Here is a 19,596-nt window from a genome sequence, read left to right on the forward strand (position 1 = left end):
TTGCATACATAAGAAATGCTATATCGGGGCGCTTCTTGCCATTATCCATTAGGTGAGTTGGTCCATTGGCGGGAGAAATAAGGCATTGACGGAGAGCCTTCTCTTCCCAAATTTAGAATTTTGTTCATTTACCTTTGTGGATGCAGCCTGCCTTCCGTTGCTTCTTTGGTTTTTAAGCACAGTACGAAACCTTCAGATTTCTAATACTGTTGCTGAAAGATTGAAATGTGTTCCATTTTTGTAAGGTTGTATTTTAAAGCTATTCACAGGCTTTGGGTATGTTTTGGTCAGAAGATGATGAGTACATCAAATAAATGAATAGCAGTTAGACTTATATACCGCTTCATAGGGCTTTCAGCCCTCTCTAAGCGGTTTACAGAGTCAGCATATCGCCCCCAACAACAATCCGGGTCCTCATTTGACCCACCTCGGAAGGATGGAAGGCTGAGTCAACCCTGAGCCGGCGAGATTTGAACAGCCGAACTGCAGAACTGCAGTCAGCTGAAGTAGCCTGCAGTGCTGCATTTAACCACTGTGCCACCTCAGCTCTTGAATTGCAGTGGAAAACAGCTGTTTACAGCTGGAAAAACTCTGGGCAGAAATAGAAGAAAAAGAGAGGTTTGCTTCAGCTCATACTGCAAGCTCATATTAAACGGCACCGAATTAATCACCACCATGTTACAGTATTTAACCACTTGAACGCTTCCATCATAAATATTTTTTCTACAGTAAAAGAAAAAGCTGCATAGAGAGTTTACCTATATGATCAATGTGAGTCCAACGACGATTAACAACTATATTCATTTTGGCATCCGGCGAAAGTCCAGTTGCATTTTTACTGAATAACCTCAAAGATAGGGGAAAAAAGGATGTAACATGCTCTCTGCAACACATCCGTTGCGGTATCCTGGCTCAACACTGGAGTCCAGGTTAAAGCAAATTGTTGTGCCCGGCCAGCGGATTCGGACAGTGAGGAGGTTGGGGAGGAACCTGGGCCAGTCCTGGAGTCTGGAGAAGACTCTGATGAGGGCTCTGTGTCTGAGGCAGAGAGGGGGCCAGAGCCGTATGCCAGTTATCAGCTGCCTTCAGAGTCAGACATCAGTGAGGCAGAAGAACATCTGGAGCCTGTTCCCAGTGTGCGCATGCGCAGAGTTGCCAGACGAAGGGAATAGCTAAAGAACGGGTCAACTTGGGAGTAAGGCCACAGGTGGACGATGAATGGCCCCTCCCAGAGGAAATAAAAGAGGAGCGAAAGGGGAGTGGAGTTTGCAGGAGACAAATTAGTTCGCTTCATTGGTTCGTGACTCTCCGAGGCTCCTTGCCAAAGTTTTGCAGATATCAGCCTGGCAGCTCTCCAAGCCAGATAAGGTCTGTGACTGTAAATCCTCCCTTGAAAGACTTTGCTGGATGCGAAGGAGCAGAATTCACTGTTAATTAATAAAAGGGTTTTTTGTCGGGACCAGGAGTTTGCTTCATGCTCTTGGGAAGCCTCGGTCAGAACAATTATACCTCTTGTTGATTTATTCTATGGTCTGGGTCATTTTTCAAACAGTGATGTATGTTTTCCTTCCCTGGATTAAGTCCATGATCTAATACTGTACAGTCAGGGGAGATGAATTATTTCAACTCCACATTCCAGACGGAGGTGAAATTGCTGAACGAAGAGCTTTTCCCATAAATCAGGTTAGCTAAGTGTTTTTACACAGCACCACAAACGTCTTTCCAACATTTTTTTTTTTTTTGCTTGTTTCACAAAGCTTTGCTGGGATCCTCTCGAATCCCAGTTCAGTTTGCTTTTAGCCCTTGTATTCTAAATCCAGGAGCCGAAAATAGATCCTGGAAAGGAAGAAAAAAATCGGTGATAATAACCACAGAAAAGAAGTTATTTAAACCCTTGGATTCCAGCTTGGTTGCAGGCAAGAGACCTTCATTTTTCATTTCAGGAAACAGCTGCTTAAGCTGTCTTAAGGCTCTCTTAAGGGACGCGGTGGCTCAGGGGCTAAGACGCTGAGCTTGTCGATCAGAAAGGTCGGCAGTTCGGCGGTTCGAATATGTCGGTAAGCCCTCACCTATCTCACATGTGTAGGTGGGGAATTAAACACCCCGTGTGCCTAGAAATTTTGATTGTAACAGTATATAGATGACCCCTGCCCCCCTCCAGAGGTCGGTTCCTACCAGTTCGCACTTATTCGGTAGAACCGGTTCGTCAAATCTACCGAACCGGTTAGAAGAGGTTCCACCAGTGGACCCGGAAAGCAGGCCACACCTACAGAAGAGGTTCCAAAATTTTTTGAAACCCACCACTGGTCCTTGGATATGATTATTCTACACTATCATGCTCCTATTTATAAAACTCAGTGCCTCTGTGAAAGGTAAGGATGACTACTGCGTTTGTGGTGCAATCAGAACATTGCGTGTGTTGAAGTTGTTTTAACGCAAACCAAAGATGCCTTTAAAAAAACAAGTTTACATCATATTCTCATGCATGCCAGTGCTGGGTGTGAGGTAATTTAAGGTGGTTCTGACAAGTGTCGTCGGCATCTTCATATCCGGCCACATGGGCGGCAAGCCACTCCCATCCGGTCACATGGGCGGCAAGCCACTCCCACAAAGGAGGCCACACCCACAGAGTAGGTTCGAACAATTTTTGAAACCCACCACTGCCCCCCTCTATATGCTGAAGAGAATTATTAATATTTTGCTACCAACTAATATGGTAACAGTATCTCTGAGGTAATAAATTCAGAAAAATATTCAAGCGTGTTATGAAGCAAAGGGACTTAAATATCTCTAAACTGAGTTACAATGTATTTCCAGTCTTTTAATCTGACGGATGCTACCAAGTCGCAGTATATTCATTACTCTAAGTCCGGGATGGCGAACTTGTGGCACGCGGAGCCATTTGTCAGCTGGCCAGCGCGTATTTGCGCGCAAACTGACTTCAGCCTTTTTTTAAAAGCCATTTTTCACCCTCCCCAGGCTCCAGAGGCTTTATAGGAGCCTGGGCAGGCCGAAAACAGCCTCCCCCGGGTCCCGCAGAGGTCGTCTGGAGGCTTCAGGAGCTTTTATAAAGCCTCCAGGGCGCAAAAAAACGGCCCTATGGGCAAACTAGAAGTTCAGGAACGGACTTCTGGTTTGCTCGTAGGGCTGGTTTAAGCCCTCCGGAGCCTTCAGGGGCCTTCCGGAGGCTTCCCTAAAGGCTCCGGAGGACTTAAAACGGCCCTACGAGCAAATCGGAAGTGATTTCCTGTTTGCTTGTAGGGTCCTTTTTTGCCCTCCAGAGCCTTCAGAGAAGCCTCCTGAGGACTCCTGAACACTCTGGAGGGCTAAAATCAGCCCTACAAGCAACCCGGAAGTGACTTCCGGTTTGCTCATAGGGTCGTTTTTTGCCCTCCAGAGCCTTCAGGAAAGCTCCTGAAGCCTCCGGAGGACCTCTGGGGGAGGGGGAGGCTGTTTTCACTCTCCCCAGGTTTCTATAAAGCCTCTGGAGCCGGGGGGGAGGGCAAAAAAAGCATGCAAAAAATATGGGGTCGTGCCTGTCATGCGTGCATGCGCAAGGGGGGGTTGCGCATTGCATAATGGGTGTGGCATGCCTGGGCATGACCCCCTTGCACTCCCCTCGCTTATGGCATGCGAACCAAAAAAGGTTTGCCATCGCTGCTCTAAGTAGTAGAGTACTACTTAGGTAGTAAGTAGTTGTCAGTATATTCATTACTCTAAGTAGTAGATTACCACAGATAGTCCTCTACTTACAGCCACAATTAAGCTCAACATTTCTGTTGCTAAGCGAGAGTTGTTTAAGTGAATTTTTGCCCCCGTTTTACGACCTTTTTTACCTCAGTTGTTAAGCGAATCCCTGCAGTTGTTAAGATAGTAACATGGTTGTTAAGTGAATCTGGAATCTTTCCTGTTGATTTAGCTTGTCGGGTGGCTACAAAAGGGGAATCAGGTGACCTGGGGACGTTGAAACCGTCATAAATATGAGTCAGTTGCCAAGCAGCTGAATTGTGATTGTATGACCCCAAAGGATGCTGCTGCCAACAGTGAAAAATGGTAATGTCACCTTTTTTTTTCATTCTCATTGCCAAATTGTCACTAAATGAGCTGTTATAAGTCGAGGACCACTTGTCTATGGTATGAAAAACAGGGGACATTGCACCACCAGGATAAACTGGAAGCGGTTTTTAGAGGCATTTAAGAGCTTCCAGCTGCCGTCGAAGTAAATAGCCCCAAATCTTCCCTTCTAAATGGGAACAGCTGAATTTCTCTCCAGAAAACATCTAAATGCTTAGATCCAATTGGGTGACTGGATCAAGTTTGCTGGGTTCTTGTTTGCAGGGAACTATCAACCGTCAAAACATTTTGAAAATTATGCAGGGCGTTGAACTACAATCACGAATGCAGCAGTAGCTCAATTGCTGTCTGCTGGTTGAAGAAAATAAAAATAAAAATAAGAATACTTCTCCCACTGACAAAGCAAAATATTTACTGGAGCAGAAAGACTTTTTTTTCTTTTGAACGTGTACAGATTTTTCAGCCACATGGCTGCTGCTGGATGAAAACTTCAGACCGTTGGCCACTAACTCAGATTTATGACCTTCTGACCAGCAAAGGCTCACTTAACAACCGTTTTAACAACAGCAACAATCACTTAACAATGAGGGCAGGAAAGGTCGTAAAATGGAGCAAAAACCCACTTCAGGTACGTTTCGCTTAGCAACATAAATTTTGGGCTCTATCGAGGTCGTAAGTCGAAGAATATTTGTATCCTCTATTTACATCTTGCTTGCGTTACGGCTCCTTCTAAGCTGATCGGCAACATTTTTACAACACCGTTCTAACCATCTTAGAGTGCCTTAAAAGTAAAGGTAAAAGTTCCCCTCGCACGTATGTGCTAGTCGTTGCTGACTCTAGGGGGCGGTGCTCATCTCCATTTCAAAGCCGAAGAGCCAGCGCTGTCCGAAGACGTCTCCGTGGTCATGTGGCTGGAATGACTAAATGCTGAAGGCACACAGAAGGCTGTTAGTCTCCCACCAAAGTTTTCTTCTACTTGTATTTTTTACATGCTTTCGAACTGCTAGGTTGGCAGAAGCTGGGACAAGTCACGGGAGCTCACTTCATTATGCGGCCCTAGGGATTCGAACTGCTAGGTTGGCAGAAGTTGGGACAAGTCACGGGAGCTCACTTCATTATGCGGCCCTAGGGATTCGAACTGCTAGGTTGGCAGATGCTGGGACAAGTAACGGGAGCTCACTTCGTTATGCGGCCCTAGGGATTCGAACTGCTAGGTTGGCAGAAGTTGGGACAAGTCACGGGAGCTCACTTCATTATGCGGCCCTAGGGATTCGAACTGCTAGGATGGCAGATGCTGGGACAAGTAACGGGAGCTCACTTCATTATGCGGCCCTAGGGATTCGAACTGCTAGGTTGGCAGATGCTGGGACAAGTAACGGGAGCTCACTTGGTTATGCGGCACTAGGGATTCGAACTGCTGAACTGCCGATCTGCTGATCAACAAGCTCAGCATCTTAGCCACTGAGCCGCCGCGTCCCTCCACCCTTCTATATTAAAATAATAAAAGACCCTTAATAAAGTGTGAAAATAACTTAAGTATTTTCTTTTCCAGGTCATATGGATCAAAAGGATGCAAAAGGAAATTGTATTAAAGCGGAGACAAAATATGGCACAGTCCATCTCCAAAGTCAAACCTGGTTCCAATCTTTGAAGCTGAAGATTCCTTGAACAATACTTACTTTATAAATATAGACAGAAGAATGAAATGTGACCGCTTAAGATTCTACTTCCTAATAATAAAAGTGTGAATGTCGCTTCTCTGAATTGGAGAAATGTTCATCTTTTTGATAAGCTCATTAAAGAGAGATCCAACCTGGAACTACAGAGACATTTCCTGATAAGGAAAACAATTAATCGGGTACAATATGCCTCCTGGAGTTCTGGGTGCACCATCACTGGAGGTGATCCTCCGTGAGCTGCACTGGCTACCTGTCGATCTCCGGGTGCACTTCAAGGTCCTACTTACCACCTACAAAGCGCTCCATGGTAGTGGATCTGGCTATTTGAGAGACCGCCTTCTGCCAATTACCTCCCTGCGTCCCATCAGATCGCATAGAGTTGGCCTCCTCCGTATTCCATCCGCCAGTCAGTGCCGACTGGCGACTACTCGGAGGAGAGCCTTCTCTGTTGCGGCTCCGACGCTATGGAATAATCTCCCCGTGGAGATCCGTACCCTCACCACCGTCCAGGCCTTCCGCACAGCCCTCAAGATCTGGCTAGCCCGTCAGGCCTGGGGATAAGTTTTTACTTTCGCCCCTCCCGAATGTCGAGTGAATGTTGTGTTTTACTGTTTGATTTATTCTCGTTCACATTTCTTCTTGTATTTGTCCTACACTCCCTTTCCCCTTTTATTGTAAGCCGCCCTGAGTCCCCTCAGGGAAAAGGGCGGCCTATAAATGTACAATAAATACCAAAAATACCAAATACCAAATACCAAAGATATGTCCAGGCTGTAATAAGTAATAAGGTTTCCTGCCTTGGGCCGGGGGTTGGACTAGAAGGTCTCCAAGGTCCCTTCCAACCTTACCGCCAATAGACCGATTAGATCCCACAGATTAGGTCTCCTCCGAATTCCATCCACTGGCCAATGCCGACTGGCGACCACCCGGAGGAGGGCCTTCTCTGTGGCTGCTCCGGCCCTCTGGAACGAGCTCCCCGTGGAGATTCGAACCCTCACCACCCTCCAGGCCTTCCGCAAAGCCCTTAAAACCTGGCTGTTCCGACAGGCCTGGGGCTAATGAGCTTTTGTCCGCCCTCGAATGGTATGGTTGTTGTGTGTTTTTAAATTGTGGTATTGTTTTGTCCGTCTTTTTTTCCTTATTTGTACCCCCCCCCCCCCTGACTTGGGTTGTGAGCCGCCCTGAGTCCCCTTTGGGGAAAAGGGCGGCATAGAAATATAATCAATTCAATTCAATTCAATTCAATTATGATTTTATGAATCTCAGAATGAGTATATACGGCGTGTCAATTATTTGTTAGGAAACGTGTTTTGCTCCCTTGTGGCTCAATTCTTTGGATATAGGTAAGACATTCTGACCACAATAAAATATTACGATTCTTCCCCCACCCCATCAGTAAAAGCAACCAACTTCACATCTTCAGCTAAGGCTGCAGAAAACCAGCTGCCCATGTTTTCCCCGAAGACAAAAGGAAAACAAAGCCATAACTTTTCCTTCAGAGTTTTTAAAGAACAACAACAAAGAAAAAGGAATATTGTTTGACAGGGACTTTGTTACCAATAAATGGAAAGAATTTCTTTTTTTTTTTAAAAAAGTACATAAAGGATCGTTGGCTTTTAAACATCAGATACCTTTCAAGGATCTTCGGCAAGACTTCCCGGCGAGATCAAACTTTCTTCCACCGCTTGCTCCGTTATACCGTCCACCAGAGAATGTTTGGTTTGTTCGTAGTCTTTTTCCCCCGAACTCCCTCCCATGCTCACGGGTGGGGCCATTGTGCTGTATCGACGTTTTTTCAGTTTCTTGGCCGAGGTCAATTCATCACCACTGACTACGTAACCGAACCCTAGAGGCGGTTCGTCATCGTTATATTCGTATTTCTGGAGCCTCGGGGCGTAATTTGAGACAGCCGGTCTGAAATAAAAATGCGTGAGATGCTGCAGGTGGCACACGGAGCTATCTCTGAGGGCGCGCGAGCTGTTGTTGTAGGTCAGCTGCAGAGCACATGTGCACGCCAGCCAGCTGATTTTTGGCCTTCAAAGGGCCTTCGAAGAGCCGGGGGAGGCAGTTTTCACCCTCCCCAGGCTTCAGGAAAGCTTCTGAAGTCTGAGGCGGGCAAAAAACGGACCTACCGGAAGTTCGGAAATGGATGGTTTCCAGTTTCCGGAGGGCCACCGGGGGAGGCTGTTTTCTCCCTTCCCAGGCTTCAAGAGGGCGGGAGGGTTGTGCACGCAAGTATGGGGAGAGCAGCGGATGGGTCATGTGTGCATGCACGGGGGTTGTGCAGGGGGGATTGAATTATGGGTATGGGCATGCGTGCACGCTATTGCATGCGTATACACGCTTTCGGCACCCGAGCCAAAAAAGGTTAGCCATCACTGCTCTCGAATATGGATCTCGCCGGGTTGTTAATCACAAGTAGTCCTCGACAACAGCCATAATTGAGCCCAACATTTCTGTTGCTAAGCAAGACCGTTATTAAGTGAACTTTGCCCCATTTTGCAGCCTTTCTGACCACACTTGTTAAGTGAATCGCTGCAGTTGTTACGTCAGTAGCAACAGTTGCAAAGTGAACCTGGGTTCCCCATTGACTTTGCTGGTCAAAAGGTCACAAAATGGGATCAGTCGACCTGCATCTGTCATAAGTACATCCCAGTTGCCAACTGTTTGAATTTTGATCACGTGACCCTGGGGATGTTGCAATGGCCAGCCATGTGCAGCAGCTGCCAAAAAAGCCAACACAGTTCTAGGCTGCATAAACAGAGGGATAGGATCAAGATCACGTGAAGTGTTAATACCACTTTATAATGCCTTGATAAGGCCACACTTGGAATACTGCGTCCAGTTTTGGTCTAGGGGGCTGATGTCGCGGCGATACGACGCGTGATCTTGATGTGGAGACTAGAAAGTGCAGAGAAGAGCAACGAAGATGATTAGGGGACTGGAGGCTAAAACATATGAGGAACGGTTGCAGGAACTGGGTATGTCTAGTTTGATGAAAAGGACTAAGGGAGACATGATAGCATTGTTCCAATATCTCAGGGACTGCCCCAAAGAAGAGGGAGTCAAACTATTCTCCAAACTATTCTCCAAAGCACCTGAGGGTAGAACAAGAAGCAATGGGTGGAAACTAATCGAGAGAAGCAACTGAGGAGAACTGAGGAGAAATTTCCTGACAGTGAGAACAATTAATCAGTGGAACAGCTTGCCTCCAGAAGTTGTGAATGCCCCAACATTGGAAGTCTTTAAGAAGATGTTGGATAGCCATTTGTCTGAAATGGTGTAGGTTTTCCTGCCTAGGCAGAGGGTTGGACTAGAAGACCTCCAAGGTCCCTTCCAACTCTGCTATTGTATTAATGTTGGTGGGCATGGTGTGGCTTGGTAGGTGTGGCTTGGTGAGCGTGGCAGAGGAAGGATACTGCAAAATCTCCATTCCCACCCCACTCTGGTGCCAGCCAGAGGTGGCATTTGCCTGTTCTCCGAACTACTCAACATTTCCGCTACCGATTCTCCAGAACCTGTCAGAACCTGCTGGATTTTACCCCTAATCTAAAAGGATGTTTATATTTGTTTAGGGAATCTATACATTTGTCTCGGAGAACCTCTTACCGGGTAATAGCTACGCAGTACAACATCTTAAGTATTCGGAGCTGCAAGCAACCTTTCGCCAAGTATTTTAGTGCTTTGTCGGTAACATTTCTGCAACCTGAAATATCCAGATAATGCAGGAAATTGCACCCTGAAGCTATTAACTGAATCCCTGCATCGCTGACCTGTCAACCAAGCAAAACATTACCCAGAATTAAAAGCTGTTGGTAAATGATTTTCAAAAGTCAACATTGTGGAATAGGAAATCCTTGATTTTAGGGAGTATTTAATCTACAAGAATGCATCTCTGTTTTTCAATTCGATCTCTGTCTCGATATAGGAAGAGCACTTAGCCTTATATATCGCTTTGCAGTGCTTTACAGCCCTCTCTAAGCGGCTTACAGAGTCAGCAAATTGGCTGAGTCAACCTTCAGCCTGGTAAGATTTGAACTGCCAAATTGCAGGCAGCCGGCAGTCATCAGAAGTAGCCTGCAGTACTGCACTCCAACCACTGCGCCACCGCGGCTCATAACTGGAGCTTTCTGGCTGAATGGATATTCTCCTACCAGTTTCAACAAATGCCTTAAGCTAACTCTTCATAGTACGCGTGTATCTTGCAAACAAGACGCTTTCCCTGCTTATAGAGAACATGAATACTTATCTGTTTTTCAAATTGGATCTCTGTCTCATAACAGAAGCTTTCTTGCTGACTGGGAATCGTCCTACCAGTTTCAAGATATGCCTTGTGCTAACTCCTGAGAGAAAGAGTGGCTCTTTCCCCTCTCTTCACAGAACTTTTGTTTAGATTAGGGAAGGGGCGTCAAACTCAATGCAGAAGGTTACAGGAAGCCATCATCGCCTAAAACAGAGCTCGCGAGGACCACATGCGGAGCTCGTGAGCTCCATTTTTGCTAGCAGAGGGTTACAGGAGGCTGTCCCAGCCTAAAACGGAGCTCAGGAGCCCATTTTTGGCTGGCAGAGTCCTCGGGCTATCACAGGCGCCCCCAACATGAGTGATGTCATGCTGGCCATGCCTCCCCCTAGCCATGCCCCCACCCCCCGACGTCAAACACAACCCTGATGCGGCCCTCAATGAAATCGAGTTTGACACGCCCGGATTATGTTATCTCATCTTGGCAACTTTAAGATCTGTGGATCTCAGCTCCCAGAATTCCCTGGAGTTGAAGTCCAAAAGTCTTAAACTTGCCAAGTTTGTTTTTTAGAAAGAATGGGCAAATCACAAATGTCTCCCATTCCCATGATCTAGATCAATGATGGATTCCTACCTGTTCAGCCGAAATAGTAGTGGTATGGCGGCCTGGGTCGCTGGAACTGGCAGCGACCCAGGCCTGCCACACTCCCGAACCTGTTCTTCGGTCTCTTCTGCTATCACTGGTATGTTTCTGCGCATGTGCAGAACAGTTTTAAGTCAACTGCGCATGCGCAGCAACACGTGGCGGGTGCACGGGCGAGCGAATTGTGCAGCGCACGCGCAAAACGCCCTCTCAGCAAACTGGTAGTAAACCGCTTAGCAATCCACCACTGATCTAGATCCAGCCACAATTTTTGGCAAAACATGTAGAACCAAACGTGGACTCAACAATAATATTGTCACACAGGAATCTCTACTTGAAAAAAAGAGGAATTTACAAGAATCTCCATGTGCCAAAATTATTAGTAACAAACATTTCTTAATCACTCTGGATGGGGCAGACTTGACAAAATTCTGGAAAGGTTTTTTTTATCACTCGTGACATATTCAAAAGGGAAAAAAGGTATTAGTTATCGTAGTTTTCCTACATACCTTGAAACATCCTACCAGTATAAGACATGTGATTTTGCGACAATTCAATGACAAATATTTTAATGTAGAATTTGATATGTGCCGGCAGAAAGACAAATCAAGGTAGTCTAGTTTTTTCAAGTCAGCGCTCAATATCTGGAACATAAGTTACAAAGACGTATGATTTAGATGTGTTTGCATGTAATTACTAGAGATCTTATGAGTTATGTTCATTAATGTAGCCTTTAAAATAACTGGCTTTCTCCTGATATACATATATCAAATATATACCTTTTAGCAAATCCGTGGTAGTAAGATGATATCTGAGGATTATTTCATCTCTCATAAACGATGCTTTCACACCCCCACAATTCGATGCATTTGATCAATTTGATTTGATATATTAATTCATGTTCTATGTTTTAAAACTGTAACTAGACCCTGGACAAGATAATTTCGAAATTACTAAACCAGCTTAGATGCTACAATCAACACACAGTGGGAACACAGACTTGACCTGATGGATTCATGGCTTCCCCCGCCTTGCCCCCTAGTTATTCTGTGGTTGGGAAAAAAATGACATATCAAACTTGCAATTAGTAAACAACAACATAAAACAGTTTATAAAGAACCCAGTCACATCTCCTTGCTCCTTAAAAAAAAATGCAGGAAGTAACATTATTTCCAACTATTTTTAAGAATAACGCCATATAGAGTAGTTATTACTTCTTAAATATAATAATTAAGTATTTTTCAGAGTATAAGATGCTCCAAAACAGAGGTGTGTTGCTACCAGTTTGCATCGGTTCAGGTGCTTTGGAGAATAGATCATCCCCTCTTTCTGTGACAGCTTCTCAAATATTGAAAGACACCTTCTCTTCATTAGACTAGATATACTCAATCGGGGGTGGGTTTCAACTGGTTCGCGGCGGTCCCTGCGAACCGGTTGGTCGGCGAACCCGGAAGTAAGTAACTTCCGGGAACGGCGAAGGCCCCCCCCGGCCGCCCGCGGTCCTTACCCAGTTTTGACGAGTTCTGCACTTCCACGCCTGCGCAGGACGCATACAGCGCCTGCGCAATCCTCCAGGAGCAGCTGGAGTGTCACGCAGACGCTAGTACGCACGCGTGCACTGCGCGCATGCACGAGGACGCCGCCGGCCTTCCAACCCGGTTCGGTTGGAACGGGGCGAGAAACCCACCCCTGTACCCAATTCTCAACATTGTTAAGAAGAAGCTGAACATCCATCTCTTGAGGATGGTTTGATTGGTCTTCCTATGCAGGGCAGAGGACTGGATTAAACAATCTATGTAGTCTGTTTTACCTCCACCCTCCTAACAATAAATTGCATGACTTCACAGAACATTTCTGTGAATTATTGAATTAAATTTAAACATCGAGACAGATAGAATGGTCTAGTCTATCAGATCGCATCCTGGCTTTCTGAAGCAAGATAGGGATGAATTTGAGTGTTAGAAATTCTGTTTATATATAGCAGGACAGAGCAAACAAAGAGTACAGTCACCATGTGCTTTACTGCTCAACTGTAACAGGAAACAGGAAACTCTACTTAGAACAAAAGAGGATAGAGTATATACCACGGATCCAAACTTGTAAACACTGCCATCTACTGGTTGAATATTTCTGTAGTTGTTGCATAGAAATACCTTCCAACAGTGAATTTCAACATTCAGTCCCATAGATAGCAAGCATAACACTTGAATGACAAGGAATTTTATGAAATGAAACCTCAACGTATTAATACAGAAAATTCAAAAGTCATAGATGTCACACCTGTATGTTATTTTACCTTCATTCCTGTATCAGTAATCTGCTTACACTCCGACAGAATAATCTCCTTTATTTTCAAATGCTTGCCAAGGCTCTCCAAACCCTATAAACATTTTAAAGCAATGTTAATGTACTAGCAGTCTAATATTTTTTTTTAATGGTTAAGCTGATTGAATTGTAAAATACACCCCAACGCTGTAAATTGGGGAGGGGGGAGGAAATTGATGTTGGAAATTTAAAAAAGGGAAATGGGCAGGAACAGGTAGAGAATTAGATTGAATTTTTTTTTTAATATTCTCAAAAAGGGGAAAAAAGGTTGTCTGTGACAGAAGACCCACAATACACAATGCTACTGATGAAAGAAACGTCCTGCTGGTTTCGGCTCCAAGTGGGGAAGAAGATACTGGAGACATGGAGGCTGCTTGGAAAGATGGTTTATTGGTGGACAGGGCCACATGGCTTGAGCCCTGAACAGAAAAGGTGATCACATGCTTCAATGTTGGTGGAGAAGAAGAGAAGGACTGAAGGAGGGGCTTGCTAGGCTTTTTATAACCTGTTTAGTCCCACCTCTCTGTTTCCTGTTCCTGTGTAAGAAATGTATTCTGATTGGTTGTCAGACTCCCATGGTGCCATGCAGGGGGCTACTCTCTAGGCTGTGTTTTGAATCCAGGTATGGATGAGTTCTCAGATGCCATGTGGTCAGTTGAGTAAAGTTCCAACATTATCATGCCTTTACTCCCATCCCCCCTGGGGCTGCAGTGGAGAAGTCTTTATTATGTAAAGTGGACTAGCCTGGCCTTCTCAATGGCCCATTGACAAAGTGGGGATGGGCAGGAAGCTACAGGCCACTATTCTGTGTTTTAAAACATGTTTCTTTCTTTTCACATCCATTCTGTATTGGCCAACTGTGATCCGACACACAGGAAACATTACGATGATCATCAAAACACGCGCATCTTCACGAAAGCACACCTAGCGATACATTTCCAATCTTCTGGGTCCTCACCTGATCAGAGATGCCTGTTCCGGACATATTGAGGTAGGCTAACGAAGCCATCGCTGTCATAGCATGGATCCCAGTATCCGTCACAATTTGACAGTTACACAAATTCAAATAAATTAGATTTGGGCACCTAAAGACAGGATAAGAAATGTTGAAATGTTTCTTACTTAATCCCCAACTCACAAACACACTTTGAGCCCCACGTTTCTGTTGCTAAGTGAGACGTGGGTTAGGTGAGCTTTGCCCCGTTTGGCGTCCTTCCTTGCCACAGTTGTTCAGTGAATCACAGCAGTTGTTAAGTTGGTAAAACACCACTGCGGCCCCACGCACACGTGCCCCCCCCGCCCCCCGCAACTGTGCGAGCGGCCCTCGCATGCCCCACGCCCTGCGCATGTGCATGTTCCCCCTCATTTCCCCCCATCCCACGCATTCAGGTGTAGGCCTCATACATGCCCGTCGCGCATGTGCACTCCCTCACACATGCCCTGCCCCCCACGCATGTGCGTCAGAGACCTGATGACCAGCTGGCCGGCGGGAGGCGTGCGCATGCTCGGTGGAGCTGAACTAGGGTGACGACTCGCGTGCCCCCAGAGGATGCTGCGTGTCACCTGTGGCCCGTGTGCCACGCAGGGGTGCGTTCCGGCTGCCGCTACTGCTGGTTCGCTCAGGGATGCACCCCGCACGCACGCTGCATGTGTATACTCAGTGCAACAAAAATTGATCTGGCAAAAACAAGATGGCGCCGCCGAGAGAACCGGTTCAGAGGAGTGGCAGGCCTGGGTTGCTGCCGGTGCAGCGATCCAGGCCGCCAAGTTACTACTAAACAATCTGTTTTGATTAATTAAAAGTAACTCCGTTTAAAATCCTGAATGACAGCCTGGCTTTGTGTATGTGAGGTCTATGCTATTTTGCAACACTGAGGCATCTTTGTGTGCTGCCAGTGAAGCGTCACGGAATCATGTTGAGTTCAATGTTTTCACAGCTAGAGAGAGAGAGAGAGAGAGAGAGAGAAATGTTTAATGCCCACGATCGGTGTAAATGATGCCAGGGCTACATGAATGGCTTTCATTCAGTTTGCTGCTTCCATCTTGGGAGCGATTCAAAACTAAATATCTGACGGCTTCATTAAGCCCCCAGCCAGTTTTGTAAAATAATTATGAACTCTAACCCCGAGCATGGTCCTTGTTGATGACCAATCTGTCAAGGATTTCTGGAAATGAAGCCTCACTATATTTTTCTATGGGAGAGAGACTGTCTGGCTCCTCTTGGTGAGATCTGCCCAATATGGTGGAATGTGTGGCAATGATCTTAACTTCCTCAAACCATGCAATCATGCGAAGGTAGTGCTTTAGCAGGGAATTCTCTCCCTGCCTCCCTCCCTATCCATCCATCCATCCATCCGTCCGTCCGTCCGTCCGTCCGTCCGTCCGTCCGTCCGTCCGTCCGTCCATCCATCCTTCTTTAAAAATTCCTATGTTAAATACCAGCAAAAAAAAATTGTGATACCTTTCAGATATTTTCACCAGGGCAATGTCGGAAACATAGCAGCAATTAGCCAAGTTGAGTTCTTTTAATTTTGAAGCTGACTGACCATCGACAAATGCTTTTATTCCCAAATCACTGATTCTGAAACATGAATAGAAAATATTTATTCTTATTTTAGTCACGATTCTAAAATTAAATGTTAATAATTTTAGCATTGGAATGCAAGGCTGATAAACACTTTGAATAGATAGCAACCGACGTCAATCTTCAGAGATATAGATTTCTAAAAGAAATGCTACCAGGCCAATTTTTATTAATATTTCAAATAAGTTGGTCTACTTTATAAACTAAACATAAAACTGATTGGAACTTTATTTAGCCAGATTATTAACAGCTTGATTCATATTTATTAAACAGACAACCCTGATAATCCTATTTGCTTTCAGGGAATATTTAAGATTGCAGCTACAGACCTGTTTCATTAAATCTTTTGAGGACAATGTAATAAAATACCATTAATTTCCCCCCACAAAAGCTAATTGTAATTGCATGTAGCAATCAATAGCCAAAATTCAGTAAGCATAATCAAAAAGTCACTCTGTTGCTATTCACTCAAAATCTTATATGTAATTTAGGGTCAATTTAATTATCACGTAAAGATCACCTCGCCTGGAATATTTATTTATTTAACATAGCATTCTTGTTAACTAGGGATAGGAAAACTTATAACTATGTGTAGACCTGTTATGTAAAGAGGAGGAGAATTTATCAACGATTGATTGATTAATTGATTGATTTTTAGCATCCAGTTGGGGTGCATTCTACATGTTTAATGTTACATTTATTTGATGTAGGGGTCATTTTTTCCCCCTTTTTTGTACACAATTTTTTTGTTGTTAGTGTTGGAGGAAAGTTTTTTCTGTTTTGCATATTATTCTTGTTGATAAAACTTTGGGGGTTTGTGTGTGTGTGTGTGTGTGTGTGTGTGTGTGTGTGTCCTATATAATTTATTTTAAATGAATATCCATTGAGCATGGCATTCAGGTGATGTATATTTAGTAGTCTTGCATCTTTTGCTCGGTGAAATTGGTGCCCTACATTGGATGAAATAAGGTTCTAAGGATTTAATCTTGATGTCCTGTTGTGCTGAATCAGTATTTGTTTATAAAATAAGAACTCTGCCCTTCATTGTAAAACATCCCCAGGTTAGTACTTTGGTATATAAAAGACAATAAAACTTCCCCATGTATTTAAAAACCCGAGAAAGGGAAAACAAAAAGCATTCTTTCTTTCTTTCTTTCTTTCTTTCTTTCTTTCTTTCTTTCTTTCTTTCTTTCTTTCTTTCTTTCTTCTTTCTAGCTAGCTAGCTAAGCTATTATTCCATCCATCCATCCATCCATCCATCCATATCTATCTATCTATCTATCTATCTATCTATCTATCTATCTATCTCTATCTATCTATCTATCTATCTATCTATCTATCTATCTATATCTATCTATCTATCTATCTATCTATCTATCTATCTATCTATCTATCTATCTATATCTATCTATCTATCTATCATTCCATCCATCCAGCCATCCATCCATCTATCTATCTATTAATTATTTCATCTATCTATCTATCTATCTATCTATCTATCTATCTATCTATCTATCTATCTATCTATCTACATCATTCCATCCATCCATCCATCCATCCATCCATCCATCTATCTATCTATCTATCTATCTATCTATCTATCCGCACTCCCAACAGTCTGGCAAATTGTATATTTCTCTGAAACATAATCCTTTTTTGTTTAGAATAGAATAGAGGTGGAAGGGACCTTGGAGGTCTTCTAGTCCAACCCCCTGCTCAAGTAGGAGACCCTATACCGACTGGCTGTAGAGTTTCAAAAACTTCCAGTGTTGGAGCCTTCACAACGTCAGGAGGCAAGTTGTTCCACTGATTAATTGTTCTCACTGTCAGGAAGTTTCTCCTTAGTTCTAGGTTGCTTCTCTCTTTGATTAGTTTCCACCCATTGCTTCTGGTCTTCTGGTGCTTTGGAAAATAAATTAACCCCCTCCTCTGTGTAGCAGTCCCTCAAATATTGGAATAATGCTATCATATCCCCCGCAGTCCTTCCTATCTCTAGACTAGCCAAACCCAGTTCCTGCAATTGTTCTTCACATGTTTTAAGCTGCAATCTTTGGGAAAAGTGCAGAAAAGACCAACAAAAATGATTAAGGGACTAATTCTCCAGTCCCCTAATCATTAAATTGGTTTTCTCTGCATTTTTTCCAAAGTTTCAGTATTCCAAGTGTGGCTGTTTTACAACGCTTCACGTGATTTTGATTCTATGTTTTATGTAGTGCTGACTTTCAGGCAAACTGCTTTGCATATTTTGGCTTTATGAATATCCTGGGTTTTTATTTATTATTATTATTATTATTATTATTATTATTATTATTATTATTATTATTATTATTTCTTTCTGACCCAGATGTAATGCAACGACCTCCATACTTTGGAATGAATAAAAAAATTAATTCCATTCAAACGAATGATTTCATCATCTAACTATAACCATACCTTGTGCATCCGGATAGATTGAGGATAACGATATGCTCCAACGGTGCAATTAACTTGAGAGATACATCTGTTATTTTCTGGCAATTGACCACACAAATGTGATTTAATCGGGGCCAGAATTTGCTCATGATTTTGAAACTGACATCCGTAATCCAGTTATTCCCTGTTGGCACAATGAATCATCAGGTCACTCTAACCCAGCACAGAAGAAGTAATTGAGCCCCCTATATCCGTGATGGCAAATGTATGGCACCCCTGATCCAAAGCAAAAGGAAACGGGAAAGTTCTTTACAAATGACATGCTTTAATTGCTACGTTTTTATTACTACATGACTGTTCTTACGACTAGTTTAGTTTAGTTTAGTTTAGTTCAGTGTTTTTCAACCACTGTGCCGTGGCACACTAGTGTGCCGTGACATAGTGTAAGGTGTGCCGTGGGAAAAACACTTTATATATAGTCAATATAGGCACAGAGTTAAAAAATTTTAACATTTTCTAATGGTGGTGTGCCTCATGATTTTTTTTCATGAAAAAAGTGTGCCTTTGCACAAAAAGGTTGAAAAACACTGGTTTAGTTTATTTGTCTTGTATGCCGCCCACTCCCGAAGGACTCCGGGCGGCTCACAATAGACAAGGGAAGGGGGGATAAATAGACAAAGACAACACTTTAAAAACGCAACATTCACAATTTCCGTGGGGCTGGATGTTTCACAAGCCCCCCAGCCTGCTGGAGCAGCCAGGACTTGGTGGCTTTGCGGAAGGCCGGGAGGGTAGTAAGGGTCCAGATCTCCACGGGGAGGTCATTCCAGAGGGCTGGAGCTGCAACAGAGAAGGCTCTCCCCTGGGGAATCGCCAGCCGACATTGGCTGGCAGATGGAATTCGGAGGAGACCTAACCTGTGAGATCTAATCGGTCTAAGGGAGGACTAGGGTTACGACTACGTTTTTCACCAACCTTGAATCTTCATTTTAACAAGCTGACAGGCGTTGAATGCTTGGAGACCAATGTCGGACAGGTGGGGAGATTCATTGAATTCAACCGACTGAATCCTTTGGCACTTGGTCACCAAAGCCTTCAAGAGAGGAGGAAGCCATTCAGTAAACACATGACATCCTTTCTTAAAACACCTTTGATAAAAAAATAATAATCTATATATAAAAACGGCTGTGTGTGTATGTATGTATGTTCCAGCATAACTCTGGAACGCCTCGAGCAATTTCAACCAAACTTGGTACACAGATGACTTACTCTCTGGAAAAAAAAATACTGCGGGGTTAAGACATCCCTAGAACTCCTTGGGGTGTGTGTTCTGTTACGATACAGCCTGTTGTGCCATAAAATGGCTTCTACTGTGCAGCGCAGTGGAGTTTCCATGGTAACAGCTTCACACTACTCCACAAGGGGGCTGCCTCTGGTAAGGGGGAAAAGCCAACATTAGACTGCAGGCAACCGGAAGTCAGCAGAATTAGCCCGCAGTACTGCATTCCAGCTGTTACTTGTCCTCACTGTTAGAAAGTTTCTCCTTAATTCCAGGTTGGTTTTTCTTCTTGATTCGTTTCCATCCATTGCTTCTTCCCCCTGCCTTCTGGTGCTTTGGACCAGCAGTAACTGACAGAAA

At 44.2% G+C, this 19,596-nt stretch overlaps 2 protein-coding genes across 3 annotated transcripts in view; one reads left to right on the forward strand and one right to left on the reverse strand.

Annotated features, from left to right (window-relative positions):
* FAM185A (family with sequence similarity 185 member A) overlaps positions 1–5,971 on the forward strand; it is a 52,607-nt gene extending 46,636 nt beyond the window's left edge. Inside the window, exon 8 of one of the 2 annotated variants that reach the window (XM_087722280.1) lies at positions 1,758–2,114. In XM_087722280.1, the coding sequence (XP_087578406.1) occupies positions 1,758–2,011 (254 nt within the window). In that variant the 3' untranslated portion in view covers positions 2,012–2,114. Of the gene's footprint in view, positions 1–1,757; positions 2,115–5,626 lie in introns of those variants that run through there. The other variant, XM_087722281.1, reaches the window with a different exon arrangement.
* A 1,228-nt stretch (positions 5,972–7,199) lies between these two features.
* Positions 7,200–19,596, reverse strand: part of FBXL13 (F-box and leucine rich repeat protein 13) — a 75,444-nt gene continuing 63,047 nt past the window's right edge. Inside the window, exons 14-21 of the mRNA XM_087722283.1 lie at positions 18,933–19,050; positions 17,979–18,141; positions 15,423–15,542; positions 13,920–14,046; positions 12,933–13,016; positions 11,146–11,280; positions 9,363–9,526; positions 7,200–7,667 (exon numbers count right to left, since the gene is read on the reverse strand). Of these exons, the coding sequence (XP_087578409.1) occupies positions 7,388–7,667; positions 9,363–9,526; positions 11,146–11,280; positions 12,933–13,016; positions 13,920–14,046; positions 15,423–15,542; positions 17,979–18,141; positions 18,933–19,050 (1,191 nt within the window). The 3' untranslated portion in view covers positions 7,200–7,387. The remainder of the gene's footprint in view (positions 7,668–9,362; positions 9,527–11,145; positions 11,281–12,932; positions 13,017–13,919; positions 14,047–15,422; positions 15,543–17,978; positions 18,142–18,932; positions 19,051–19,596) is intronic.

The sequence above is a fragment of the Thamnophis sirtalis genome, unplaced genomic scaffold (genome assembly GCF_051295495.1).
Source record: "Thamnophis sirtalis isolate CommonGarterSnake01/CBP01778 unplaced genomic scaffold, rThaSir2_p1.2 scaffold_9, whole genome shotgun sequence".
Taxonomy (NCBI): Eukaryota; Metazoa; Chordata; class Lepidosauria; order Squamata; family Natricidae; genus Thamnophis; species Thamnophis sirtalis.